At 47.5% G+C, this 13,666-nt stretch overlaps 1 protein-coding gene across 1 annotated transcript; it reads right to left on the bottom strand.

Moving 5' to 3' along the window:
• Window positions 1–3,166: 3,166 nt before the first annotated feature.
• LOC109395357 (interferon lambda-4-like) lies at window positions 3,167–4,675 on the bottom strand. The gene is made up of 5 exons (XM_019666267.1): window positions 4,508–4,675; window positions 4,010–4,081; window positions 3,770–3,913; window positions 3,454–3,528; window positions 3,167–3,265 (listed from the first exon to the last, which is right to left on the bottom strand). The coding sequence occupies exons 1-5, from the start codon at window positions 4,673–4,675 to the stop codon at window positions 3,167–3,169; spliced, it is 558 nt and encodes a 185-aa protein (XP_019521812.1).
• Between the last annotated feature and the right edge of the window lie 8,991 nt (window positions 4,676–13,666).

Raw genomic sequence — 13,666 nt, 5'->3', positions numbered from 1 at the left:
GGGGCAGTGGGGAGGTGAGGGTCATGGAGAATGATGTGGGGGCTCACCCAGCTTCATTCTGGTCTCTGGTCTCTGTCAGCAGATGGGGATCCAAGTGTCCACTGGGAGGCTGTCACCTGGGTCTCTCACTCAGTCTTGTTTGGTTTCTGACTCAAGTCTCCTCTTCTGTGTCTCAGCCCACTGCTATGTCTGTATCAATGAACTTCAAAGTTTGTATGCCTGAGCTCCATCCATGCTGCAGCTTTTATCCTGGTAGTGGGGGCAATCCCAGGCTGACGTGGGAAAAGTGAAAATAATTCATCTGCCACCAGGGGAGGGGCCAAGCTGGGGAAGCCCATGCAGGGGCAGGGCCACGAGCCAGGTGAGCAACCAGAGCGAAAGAGAAACTGACGCAGATTCTTGTTCGCCTACAGGAGGTGAGATCCCCACATGAGTTCTCAGGATAGCAGCAGCTTCCACCCCACAAAGAGGGGTCAGGACACCCTGACCGGGCTAAAGCCAAACTGAGTGGGGAGGAAACACGGGGACTTGCCTTTCTGCAGGATGCCCCAGTGCGGGGAGAGCAGGGGAAAGGCACACCTGGGGGTGTTGCCACAAAGAACTACAACTTCCAAGAGGGAGGCTTTTCAGGGGAGGGGAGAAGACCCAGGGAGAAGGCTGCGGGGGGTGGGAGAGAGTCAGAAAGGCAAAGCAGCCAAGAACTAAGAGAGGAGACCAGCTCTTCCTCCCCTTCCTCCCCTGCTACTGAGACAGAAAGATGGAGCAGGAGGGGAGCTTGACTAACATCTTCCTTCATTGTCCAGGCATAGAGGGGCCCCGGAACAGGAGCCTCTGCTAGGGAGTTGGAGGTGTGGACAAGGACCTCAAGGGAACCAGCTCAGTTTGTGACAAATGCCTTCATTCATTCACCAAGTATAATTCAGCCTCCACTTTGTGTCAGGCACTGCTCTAGGTGCCAGGAATAGAGCAATGGCGCCAAAAAGGGGCAGGGGGAGGGGAGGGGGGCGGGGACAGAACAAACCCTTTGTGGAGCATTTCACTGGACAGGAGTAATGGAGAGTAGGGTGGGAGGGCGTAGTTAAGCACGTGGTGTGTATGACATCAGGCAAAGGAAAATGAAAGGAAAAAGCAAGCATGAGAGAATAAGGGTTGCACTAATGTGGTGGCCTGAGGAAATCCCATTTGAGCAAAGACCTAAAGAAAGTGAGAAAGGAGGCTATGTGATGATCTCAGGGGAGCCTCTTAGGCAAAGGGAACAGTCAGTGCAAAAGGAAAATGAAGACCCGTCTTTCATGGAGCACTTTATGACTCGTCCCATTATGAAGGCTTTGCCACGATGTAGTGTTGGACCCATGATAACATCAAGGGCATACTGTACATTTTATATACAGGCTAAACTGCAGGGACTCAGAGAGGTTAAGAGACCTACCCAAGGTCACACAGCAAATAAATGGTGAAGGTAGACTTTTAACCAAGTTTTGTCTGACACACAGACAGTAACCACTGCACCGTCCAGCCTCTGTGTAGCTAGATCTCCTGGACAGGCAGATGATGATCTAGGACAGAAGGTGCCAAGCCCTTGTTGACTCCCACACCAACCCCTTTTCCCCTCATTCATAATTCCAGGGAGAGAGTGGACAGAAGTCCTCAGCTGAAAAACCTTTCAGCTCTGGTACACAAAAATGTTTCAAAGGCAAGAACAGGGATGTGCCTAAGTTACCTTCTAGGGCAGCGGTTCTCAACCTGTGGGTCGCAACCCCTAAGGGGGTCGAACAACCCTTTCACAGGGGCCGCCTAAGACCATCGGAAAACAAAAAGATATTTACATTACGATTCATAACAGTAGCAAAATTACAGTTATAGAGTAGCAACGGAAATAATTTTATGGCTGGGGGTCACCACAACATGAGGAACCGTATTAAGGGGTCGCAACGTTAGGAAGGTTGAGAACCGCTGCTCTAGGGCATTGGTCAGTGTCTGTCAAGTGCAGGGGCCTTAACCCAGGGCAGGAGACACTGCATCAAGAGTGAATTCTGAAAATGGACATATGAACTCAAAATTCCTAAACTTCACACTTGTTTTTCTTAGAAAGGAAGTTCACTGGGGTGGCTAAGAGTAAGGGCTCTGGAGCTCAGGGTCTGTGGTTCAAACCTGTTTCGACCCTCACTAGATGTGTGACCTTAGCAACAGAGAGGTGTGCAGTTAGAACAGAGATCCCCAGCCTATAGTTTTGGACAAATAAAACAGCGCAATCGTTTGTGCATTGTGTGTGTGTGTGGTTATTTAATAGAGACCTTTAATTAAGACCATCCTGTGACTTCAGCTGCAAGCTTTATAAACACTATTTCAATATGCAGTACTCATTTGCACGGGAAGGATAATAATGCCATTGGATAGATGAGGAAACTAGGCTCCAGAGAAAAGGATTTGCCTCAATACACCGTAGTCAAGTGTCAGGGTCAGAACTGAAACTCAAGTCACCAGATTTCCCTGCCTCAGCATTGTTGACTGAAAAATGTCCCTGAGAATGATCACAGGGGAACAATCATCTTGGATGCAATAATATTTATTAATGGCAATAAATTAACACTGGAAGACAGAATAGCACATTACACTGCGAGTACACAGAGACAAAAGACACAGGGGTAACAGAATCCAAAAAACTACATTCACTTAAGGACGTTTGGCCCTTTCCCTGCCGAATCCCTCAGGGGATGAGGCCTCCCCAGTGGGGAGATCCAAGAGGCACAGATTCACAGAATCTCAAAGCCGGCCCCGAAGGCTCAAATCGGTGCGTGGGACGCGTCATGGTCGAGGGGGTTCTGGAAACCAGAGAAGTAGAAACTGGTCCATGGTACGTGCGGGTCAGCGACTAAGGTGGACCCAAGACTCAAGTGTCTTCCTGCCAGACGCTACCCCTAGAAGACCTTAGGGCAATGCATCCCACGGAGATGTCCCTGCTTCCGGGGGACACGTTCTGGTCCTTGGAAAAGTACCCGCGCCTTGTGCACGCCGCGCAGGCGTCGAGGTCCGGCCGGCGGCCGCAGACAGTCTTCCGAGGCTCAGCAACCACTGGCTGGACCGGCCTGGACCAAAGGGCAACACAGGGCCGCTCCCGCGGCCACCCTCCTGCACCGCTGCGGGTCCCCGCGGAGCAGCTGCGGGATCAGAGACAAGGTCCTGGGTGCGCCACCAGCCTCAGGTCCCACGTGAGCAGGCGCAGGAGGTTGAAGATGACGGTGGCTTCGTGGCACCGAGGCGAGTCCTGGAATCCGCCAAGGAGATGAGCGGGGCTGAGGCAGCAATTTCTTCGCGAGAAACTGCCCTCGGCCCCTCACCGCCCGAGCCTCCCCTCCATCCCTCACCGCCCGAGTCTCGACTCCCGGCCGCTTCCACCTCCACCTCACACGGTCCCCGCTGCCGTCTACCCTCTTTCCGGCCCGCTCCACTCACAGCTCTCCGCGTTTGGGGACGCCTTCTAGGTGGCCGGAGGGACTTCCTCCAGGAGCCTGGCCGCACCAGCTCGAGCTGGAGAGGAGACAGCAGGTAAACGAAAGAGGCGGAGGACCGAGCCTCCCACCGACTCAGCCCAAGACCCTCCCAGACGCAGACCAAAGCCCGGATCTGGGGACACCGAGAGGACGCCAGTCGTGTCTGGTCCGTTTGGGGGCCCAGCGGCCCAGATCTCGAATCGTGCGGCCTCGCGGTGGAACAGGAGCGCGCAGAGCGACCTGGGGGAGTGGAGGGGACCGGCGCGGGAGATACTCACACAGGCCGCCACGTCCCGCCCCGCGGCCGCTAGCAGCTCCAGGGTCGGGACGAAGCCGGGGAACAGCTCGGGGCTCGGCAGTCTCTTCAGCACGGCCTGGGCGTCCGCGAGGCCCCGTGCCACGAGGCGGAGCCGGGCGCATGACTGCCGGGACCCGGCGGAGTTAGAGAAGGCTGTGCCCCGGGCCTGCGACCCCTCCCCCCACCCCCCACTGCCCAGCCGCCGCGCCGCGGGCCTCACCGAGGGTCGCGGGGGATCCCTCCTTGGGCGGAAGGAGCAGTTGCGCGGCCTCCAGCTCAGCGTCTCTTCCTCCTGCGGGACAAGGGCTGAGGTGAGGCTGAGCCTCCTCGCCGGGGTCCCTGAAACGCTGGCACATCGGGGATTCCTGGACGTGAACTGGGCGGGTCTGGTCCGTACGGTTGTGCGTGTTGCGCACCCAAGCACGGAGCTGTGCCAAGGCGGGAACGTGGACTGAAATGCACCCCCTTGTCGAGCGCTGCTTCCCAACGTGAACAGTTTTGGCTCGGATGGGCCTCCCTTTTGTGACTGGCACAAGGGCCGTGTCTGTGCTTAGGGCGCCGGTGACCCGGAAGATCTCGTGCCCAGAGTTCTGGACCCTGACATCTGAGATGCGCCTGCTGGGCGCTAGGATGCCGGGGCCCTCGGGACAGGGCCTGGCGTCTACTGTCCCAGCGGACCCAGGGTTCCTGGGAATGGGGCATGCTGAGCATCACTCACGTAGCGGTCCCTCAGCGCCTTGACCGCTGCCAGCGCCCTGGGCTCCAGCGAACGGTAGTGCGAGAGGAGGCAGCGCCGGGGCGCAGCCACGCCTGGGTCCGCCTCCACGCTGACTGTCACCAAGACCCACAGCCCCACGGCCACCGCGGCGGCTCCACTCGGCCGCATCTCTGCTCCTGCAGGTGGCGAGGGACGTCAGGGAGGCCGAGGGGAAGCCCCCTGAGTCCAGCCCCCGCCTCTGGTTGGACTCGCAGAGGGACCGATGCTCAGCGCGCTGGCGCTGAGCACCCGCAGGGGAGACATGCGGTGGGCCCCGAGACCCCTCGTGCCCTCAGTGCTCACCTGCAATGTGCCCTGGGCGCCTTGTGCTGGAGCGGGGCCTGCCTTCCACTGTCCCCTGAGAGGTGTCCAGAGTTGTGTCGACCTTCGACAGCGGTGCCTGCCCGCTTCATGGCGGCTTTTTATGTGCCGGACTGAGAACCGGTGAGCGTCCGGCCGGGCTTCCCCGTGCAAGTTAAGCTTTCCGAACATCAGCGCTGGCCGCTGGCCTGAGCATGAGGACTTTACTCAACAGAGGGACGGTGCCAGCCATGGCTCTCACCCAACTCTCTGTCACCAGTTGTGGTCTCTGTCTCTCTCTGTATCTTCTCTTTCTCTTTATCATCCTCGGCGTCCTTTTCCGTGTTGTAATATAATAATGAGCCTTTATACAATGCTTACTGTGCACTAGGCCCTGTTCTACGTAATTGATACATATATATGTCATTTAATTTTTTAAAAAGGACACTACAAGGGATGTCCTGCAGTTATCTTCATTTTACAGATGGAAAAACTGAGGTACTGGAATGTGAAGGAACTTTTCCAAGATTCACAGTTAGGGTCAGAGGGAGGTTTTCAACCTACACACTGTCCAGCTTCGAAGCTTGTTCTCTATGCCATAATTGCCCAAATATCTGATTCAGTTTCTTTTTCTCTATCTCTGTCTTGTGTCACTACATTTCTCCTTCCCTCTGTAAATGCCTCTGGTTTTGTCTTGTCTCTTGTTCTTCTTTCTCTCTGCCTTTGTCTAACTCCATGTGTCTCTCATTCCTTTTTTTTTTTTTTTTAGCATATATCAAGGCCAGGGTGTCTCAGTCTGTCTGTCAGTCTCTGTTTGTCTGCCTCAATCAATCTCCTGCTTCAGTTTAAAAATAAAATCTACCACTTCTTTTTCTGATAAAATTAACAATGCAGATTCATGGCTAAAGCTTGAAATATACAGAATTGCATAAAGGAGAAAGTAAACCCCACTTATAACTTCACCACCCACTTCTCTTTCTTCACCCATGTCTGGAACAATTTTTCCAATGTGCAGAAATTTTACATATATTTATTAGTGCCTATGTTTTCTGATTACCAAAGTAACACATTCATTGCAAAAATTCAGTCAATACAAAAACATACATCTTGGAGAATTAAAACCATTTTTAATCCTACTTCCTCTTTCAACAATTCTTTTCAACAATTAGTAGTTATTCCTCCTCTTTCTTCCCCTTTTTATGAGCAGTTTCTCCTAAACTGAAACCAGGCTATCAAGAGTTTGGTAGCCTGCTTTTTATGTCTTACCATTGTCTCTTATTTGCATTTCCCCACATCTTTAATTATATGCTACCAGTTAGTGCCCCAGCAGAAAACAGATGGCCCAATCAATTTAGGATAATTTGAGGTGGATTTAATACCAGGAGTATTTACAAAGGGATTGGATAGTGAAGGGGAGAACAGGGGGTAGTGCAAGGCCTCAGGCCCTTCCTGGGAGATGGTTTGTCATCCCTAGTTCTGAAGGAAGGGGATAGGGTAGGGAGTGGTTATCTGACCTGGGAAGGAGAGAGTCACCTGCACAGGTCAAGGAAACAGACAAGTTGTGGTGGCATTGAAGGGAGGAAGCCTGGGAAATAAGTACTCTGATCTCTCAGAATAAATAGTCTCCTTCCCCTCTCCCTGGCCCTACTGCGATCATTGGGATATGTCATTTTATCAATAATATTTTAATTTCTTACAAGGAGAAAGAATTCTATCTGAGTAATTAAAAACTAAAACAACAAACTCATTGGATATGGGGGAAATGCTAGCTCATTGATTCCTTAATTCCTGGTAGGGTGAACAAGTTTTGAGAGCTTTCTTGGAGTTAGAGTATGTTGGTCTGACCACTAGACCTGATGATAATGGCTGAGTAAAACACTAGATTTGCCCTCTGTCACTCTGCCACTGTGCTGGTGACTTCTATTGACCCCTCCAGATTGATTTGTGGCCCCCATACTGGGCCCTCAGATACTTCATCTGTGAGGCCCCCCAGCCCTCTGGTTTATGGTTGGGTTCAGCCAATGGGAGGTGCTGGCAGGAGACTGAGGGGAAAGAAAAGAACAAGGCTGGGACATTTCTTCTCCATTCTCCCAATTCCCTCCCTGCTGGGCTGAGGTCTGAGAGTGGCTGTGTTCCTGGATCTCTAGCAACACTCTCTGCTTCGGCTCACCTAGGACAGTAATGGCTCTCCATGTTGTTAGCCTTTGGGTACATCACCACCTTTGTTGGTTCACTTAACCCTGCCCCATTTTCAACAGGTCACCTGTTTCCTGCATACATCTTTTTCTGGGTTGTTTTCATTGAAATTTTTATTGAGATAGTTGTGGATTTGCATGCTGCTCTAAGAAATAATGCAGACAGATCCTGTGCACTAATTACCCAGTTTACCCCAGTGGTTACGTTTTACAAAATTATAGTACAATATCATAACTGGGATATTGACGTTGATACAATCCACCCATCTTATTCAGATACCCCTAGTTTTACTTGTATTCACTGTGTGTTAATTTTATCACATGTGTAAGTTTATGTATCTAACACCACAGTCAAGATAGAACAGTTCCATCACTGCAAGGACCCCTGGGGTTGTCCTTTTAATAACCAAACCCATCTCCCTCCCTCCACCACCCACCTTGTCCCTATCCCCTTGCAACGACTAATCTATTCTCCACTTCTAAAGTGTCACTTCAAAAATATTATATAAATAGGACCATATGGTAGGTAGTAACCTTGTGGGATGGGTTTTCTTCACTCAGCATAATTCCCTGGTTATTCATCAAAATTGTTGCATGCATCGATTGTTTATTCCTGTTTCATAATATAGAAGTACCAGAGTTTGTGTAACCATTCACTTTCTGAAGGACATTTCTAGTTTGGGGCTGTTACTAATAATGCTGCTGTGAACATTTGTGTTCAGATTATTGGGCAGACGTAAGTTTTCATTCCTCTGGAATAAATGTCCAGGGGTGCAATTACTGGGTTGACTAGTAATTGCATGTTTAGTTTTATAAGAAACTGTCAAGTTGTTTTTCAGAGTGGCTTCACATTCCTACAGGTAACGTAGGAATGATCCAGTTTCTAGATCATTTTTGAGCTGTACTCACAAGTAAGTCCTCCAAAGCTATTGTTGTTAAAAAAAAAAAGTATTGAAGCAGTTTTTGCAATACAGTAGGCATCCCTTGCAGTGGCTCATGGGAAACCTTTCTATAAGGACGATGTTTGTCTTGGTCTAGGCGGGCTGCTATAGCAAAATACCACAGACTGGGTGGCTTGTAAACAACAGAAATGTATTTCTCACTCTTTTGGAGGCTGGAAAGTCCAAGATCAAAGCACCAGCATGGTCAGGTGAGGGCCCTTTTCTAGGGGCCAAGGTTCTCATTATGTCCTCACATGGTGGAAAAGTTCTAGGGAGCTCTGTGCTTTCTCTTTTAAAAGAGGACTGGGCCGGCCGAGTGGCGCATTGGTTAAGAGCTGGCTTGGGACACCAGCTCTGAGCAGCAGGGCCCGGATTTTGATCCCACATGAGGGCCAGTGACACTGCTCTCTACAACTAAGATGGTGAACAACAGCTCACCTGGAGCTGGGCTGCCAGGAGTCGCAGGCGACCCCATAGGCTGCAGCCCCTGCTGCAGTGGGCTGCCATAAGCTACCGTGTGTGGCCAGTGGCCAGCAGCCAGCGTGAGCGGCGGGCAGTTGGTGTGAGCTGCCAAGAGCTGACGTGAGCAGCTGTCCAGAGGCCGGTGACAGATCTGCCTCACCTGGGAAGAGCGCAATGATAAAACCAACATGAGCCAATGAAGCGATGTCCTCCACAACTAGACTGAAGAACAAAAGGACAACAACTTGTCTGTTCCCCTCCCTCAATTCCCCAATAAAATCTTAAAAAAAAAGAGGACTAATCCCATCCTTGAGGACTTCACCTCTGACTTTATCACCCTCTAGCGACCCCTCTTACTAGTACCATCATCTTCGTTGGTTAGGATTTCAACATATAAATTTTGAGGGAACAAACATTCAGACCATAGCAGTATTAAATGTAATATTTTATTGTACATAACTCAAACTAATAACCTGAATTGTGGTGCTCAGAATCGAATTATTGATTGTCAAGAATTTGCTTTTGGTACTTTCCTGTGTCCAATCCCACAGCCCACCACTCTTCCTGCCGTTACCAATTTTACTTCTAGTTCTTCGGTCTTTGAAGACGTGTGGTTTCATTTCAAACCCATGGTGTATATCAGTTTGGACACTTTGGGTGGCAAATAACCAAAACCCTAACTCAAGATGGCTTGAACAATGGAGAATTTATGGACTTATAAAACGGAGACATCCAGGGTGAAGGTAAGACTTCAGGTAAAGTTTGCTCCTGTAAGACATCGAGACCTCCCAGTTTTATTTGTTTCATTTTGTTTTCCACCTTTCAGGTCTTCCATCCACTAGTGGATAGGCTCTTTACCCTTGTAATTCCAAATGGATGCTAGCAGGTCCCCTGGCTTTATGCTTCATTCTTTTCCAGTAGGAAGAAGACAGCATCTTTTCCCCAAGATGTCCAAGACTGAGATTTACTCTGATTAGACTGGCTTAGGTCATACGCCCACCCCCAAACCCAATCACTGTGACTAAGGAGACAAACTGAGGTAAATGGCTGCAGCCAGGAATAGGGGCTGGGGGGGTCAAGTCACCTTCCCAAAACTATTTGGAACTCCAACTAAAATGGAGACTGCTGGGAAGGGTCGGGGAGAGGTAATGGACACTTGGAAAGTATATTGCATGAACATTTGACGGGATCTTTTCTAATATTTCAGTACAATTTCTCTCAGGATTTTGCAGAGTTCTTACATTTCAACCATTTTGATGTTTCTTAAAACCACAGTGTTTTTTAATTTATACACCAAAAAACAAAATAATTTTTTCATATTAATGCTGAGGAAGACACACATCTTAAAAGCAGCTAGTTTGGCTGTAATTATCAATATTTGTTAATGAACTTAATTATAATTAATTAACAGTGGTCTCCATGTAGGAAGCTTGGCTAAACTTGCCCAAAACATACCTAAGCTATTCTGTATGTGGATAGATCAGCCTATATAGATGAGATATGGCAGAGCATCGCCTATAATAACCCAGAAGGCCTGGAATCAAAACCCGAAGCCACATTTACTAGGTTTGTGAGCTTGGGCAGGACTCATAGCCTCTCTGGGCTTCAGTTTTCTCATTTATAACATGTCAGCCAATAAGAGAACCTATGTCACAGTGTTGATGAGGAGAATAAAGCAGTAAATATAAGAGAAGAGCTTCAACTAGGGCCTAGAATATGGGGAGTGCTCAATACATATTAGCTCTGATTATTAACAATGATTGACCAAAACATGTCTGTAATTCCAATTTTCAACAGCAAACTAACAATACTCTTATACAGTCATGGGCCACATAACAATGTTTCAGTTGACAATGGACCACATATACGATGGTGGTCCCATAAGATAATAATGGAGCTGAAAAATTCCTATCGTCTAGTAGCATTGTAGCCATCACATGTGGTGATGCTGGTGTAAATAAACCCACTGCACTGCCAGTTGTATAAAAGTATAGCACATACAATTACGTACAGTCTTTAATACTTGATAATGGTAATAAATGACTGCGTTACTGGTTTATATATTTACTATACTATACTTTGTACCATTATTTAGAGTGTACTCCTTCTACTTATTAAAAAAAAGCATACTGTAAAACAGTATGACATATTACGCCAGCAGCAGCCTCATTCATACATCTCGTGTTCACCATGTCTCTTGAGTACATAATTTTTCTCTTGTTCTTGATTTAATCTGAGTTATTTTGTTCATCATGGCCCCTAAGCATACAAAATCCACTGCTAGTGCTGCTAGCAAGAGGTCACATAGAGTGACTGACTTAGAAATGAAATTAAAAGTTATTAAGAACTACAAAGGGGGAAAATCGGTGATGGTTATTTCTCACTAGTCCAGCATGTCCCTCCCATGCCACCACAGCTATGGTCTTGAAGAACAAGAACAATGTGATAGATGCTGTTAAGGGATGTGCTTCATTGAAATCAATGAAACTAACAAAATTCCAGAAGAGCCTACATCAGACATTGAAAAACTTTTAATGACCTGGGCTGAAGACCAGGCACAGAAGCAAATTCTTCTCAGCACCATGAAGATCACAATCAAAGTAAAAAGTTTATTTGCAATGTTGAAAGAAAAGACTGGACCTGACTATAATGTTGAATTGACTGCTACCTCTGGGTGGTTTAAGTGGTTTAAGATTATTATTCATTATATATTGTAAAAGTGAGTGATGAATCTGCGAGTGCTGATGTGAAGGCAGCTGAAGAATTTTTGGACACTCTAGATAAGCTGATTGTGGAGGAAAATTACTTGCCAGAGCAAATTTTTAATATGAATGAAATCTCCCTCTTCTGGAAACAGATGTTTTAAAGGACTCTCATCCATAAAGAGACCAAGTCAATGTCAGCTTCCAAGGCTTTTAAGAACAGGATAACAGTCTTGCTTGGGGACAGTGTTGCAGGCTACAAACTAAAACCCTTTGTGACCTGGCACAGTGAGAACCCAGGCCGTCAAGCCTGTCAATAAACACACACTACCAGTGTCCTACAGGAGCAGTAAGAATTAGATGACCCAGCTCTTCTTCCAAGATGCCCTCCCAAATTCCTATGCCAGCAAAATGGAGAAGTACTGTTTGGAGAATAAGGTACCTTTCAATATTTTGCTTATTATTCATAATGCTCCCAGACAGCCTCTTTTTATCAGTGATCATCATCTTAATATCAAACTCAAGCTTCTCTCTCCAAATACCACATTTTTGGTCCAACCAACAGATTAAGGAGTTATAGCAGTTTTCAAAGCCTGCTACTGCAGCGACCCGCGCATCAACCGAGCACTCCTGACTCGGTCAGCCAAGAGCTTACCCGAAAGGGTACCTGACAGGATTGGGTGGGAGACTAGAAAAGAAAGAGACTAGAGACAAAAGCTGGGGACAGGAGGTCCACTCAATGCTGATGACAGAGAGTGGCCTCGTTTATTGTTTGTACACAACTTTTATAGCAAAAGAAGCTTTCCTTAGGTAGGGGGTTTGGGGAGCTTGAGGGAGTAGTTCCCTCCTCTCAGGGAACAACTCCCTTGGGGCTTTCTATGGGGTCTGGGGAAGCAATCTCCCCAAAGTAAGACAAAATATAGCAAGCAGAAACTATTAAGGATGGCAGTTCATTCTACAACTTTCAAGGTCGTCGGTTGTTTTCTCCTCAGCGGCACAGTGGAGATGAAATTTATCCAGCAGCCTTCCCACGCTACTCACCCGGGCCTGAGAGCCTGTCAGCTTGCCAGCTGTCAGGCTTAACCCTTACTGCAGACCTCTGGCTCTCCACATGCTACCAGAGGAAAACCTTTGCCCAGTTTATTTCTGCAACTGAGGAAAACACTGATGCAATTCTGGAAGGATTACAACACCTATGACTGTATCAAGAACCTTGCTTGGGCTTGGGATGATGTCAGCAAAGAGTGTATGAGTGGCATCTGGAAGAAGACATTCAAGAGGTTTATCTATGGCTTCAAAGCGTTATTCAAGGATGAGGAGGTTGCAAAAATCCACAAGGCTGTGGTTGAGATGACAAACAACCTTAACCTGGATGTGGGTGAGGATGACATTGGGGAGCTCCTAAAAGTGGTTCCTGAGGAATTGACTCATGAAGAGTTGTCAGAGCTAGGACAGGAACTCATGGCTAAAGAGGAAGTAAGAGAAAAGGAAACTGCAGGAGAATAAAAAAGAAGAACCCCCAAGAAAATCCAAGTGAAGGTTTAGCAGACCTCAACAAGCTCCTTAAAAAGTTTGAAAACATGAATCCCAACACCAAAAGGTTTTCATTAACAGAGAAGAATGTTCATGGTGCATAAACTGCTTACAAACACACCACCATGGGCATATTTCTGAAAAGGGTGACACCTCCTCAGGCAGGAGAGCTTCAGGCAGGTCCCTCAGGAGGTATTCCAGACGAAGGCATTGTTATCATAGGAGATGGCAGCTCCATGTCTGTTACTGCCCCTGAAAACCTTCCAGTGGGACAAGATGTGAAAGATGTGAAAGACAGTGCTATCGATGGTCCTGACCCTGTGTAGGCCTAGGCTAGTGCGTGCTTCTGTCTTAGTTTTTAACAAGAAAGTTTAAAAAGTAAAACCAAAAATATTTAATAGAAAAGCTTATAGAATAAGGATATAAAGAAAGAAAATATTTTTGTATAGCTGTACAATGTGTGTTTTAAGCTAAGTGTTATTACAAAAGAGTAGATAAGTTAAAAAAATTAAAAAGTATAAAATAAAAAGTTTATAAAGTAAAGAGTTACAATAAGCTAAGGTTAATTTATTACTGCAGAGAGAAAAATATTTTTAAATAAATTTAGTGTAGCCTAAGTATACAATGCTTATAGTCTACAGCAGTGTACAGCAATGCCCTAGGCCTTCACATTCACTCCCCACTCACTCACTGACACCCAGAGCAACTTCCAGTCCTGCAAGCTCCATTCATGCTAAGTGCCCTACACAGGTGTATCATTTTTTATCCTCACGAATACTTTTTTATTTTAAGATTTTTATTGGGGAATTGGGGGGATGGGAACAGTTCTGGGGAATTGGGGGAAGGGGAACAGACAAGTTGCTGTCCTTTTGTTCTTCAGCCTAGTTGTGGAGGACTTTGCTTCACTGGCCCAAGTTGGCACCATCATTGCGCTCTTCCCGGGTGAGGCAGATCAGACGCTGGCTTCTGGACGGCCGCTCACTGCGG

Source organism: Hipposideros armiger, unplaced genomic scaffold, assembly GCF_001890085.2.
Source record: "Hipposideros armiger isolate ML-2016 unplaced genomic scaffold, ASM189008v1 scaffold_466, whole genome shotgun sequence".
Taxonomy (NCBI): Eukaryota; Metazoa; Chordata; class Mammalia; order Chiroptera; family Hipposideridae; genus Hipposideros; species Hipposideros armiger.
This window is presented reverse-complemented; position numbering and strand designations above follow the sequence as displayed.

Coding starts and splice junctions, on each gene's coding strand:
- LOC109395357 (XM_019666267.1), bottom strand. CDS start 4,675: ATGCGGCCGAGTGGAGCCGCCGCGGTGGCCGTGGGGCTGTGGGTCTTG. Junction 3,914..4,009: donor GGGATCCCCCGCGACCCTCG/GTGAGGCCCGCG, acceptor GGGTCCCGGCAG/TCATGCGCCCGGCTCCGCCT. Junction 3,529..3,769: donor GGCGGGACGTGGCGGCCTGT/GTGAGTATCTCC, acceptor TCTCCTCTCCAG/CTCGAGCTGGTGCGGCCAGG.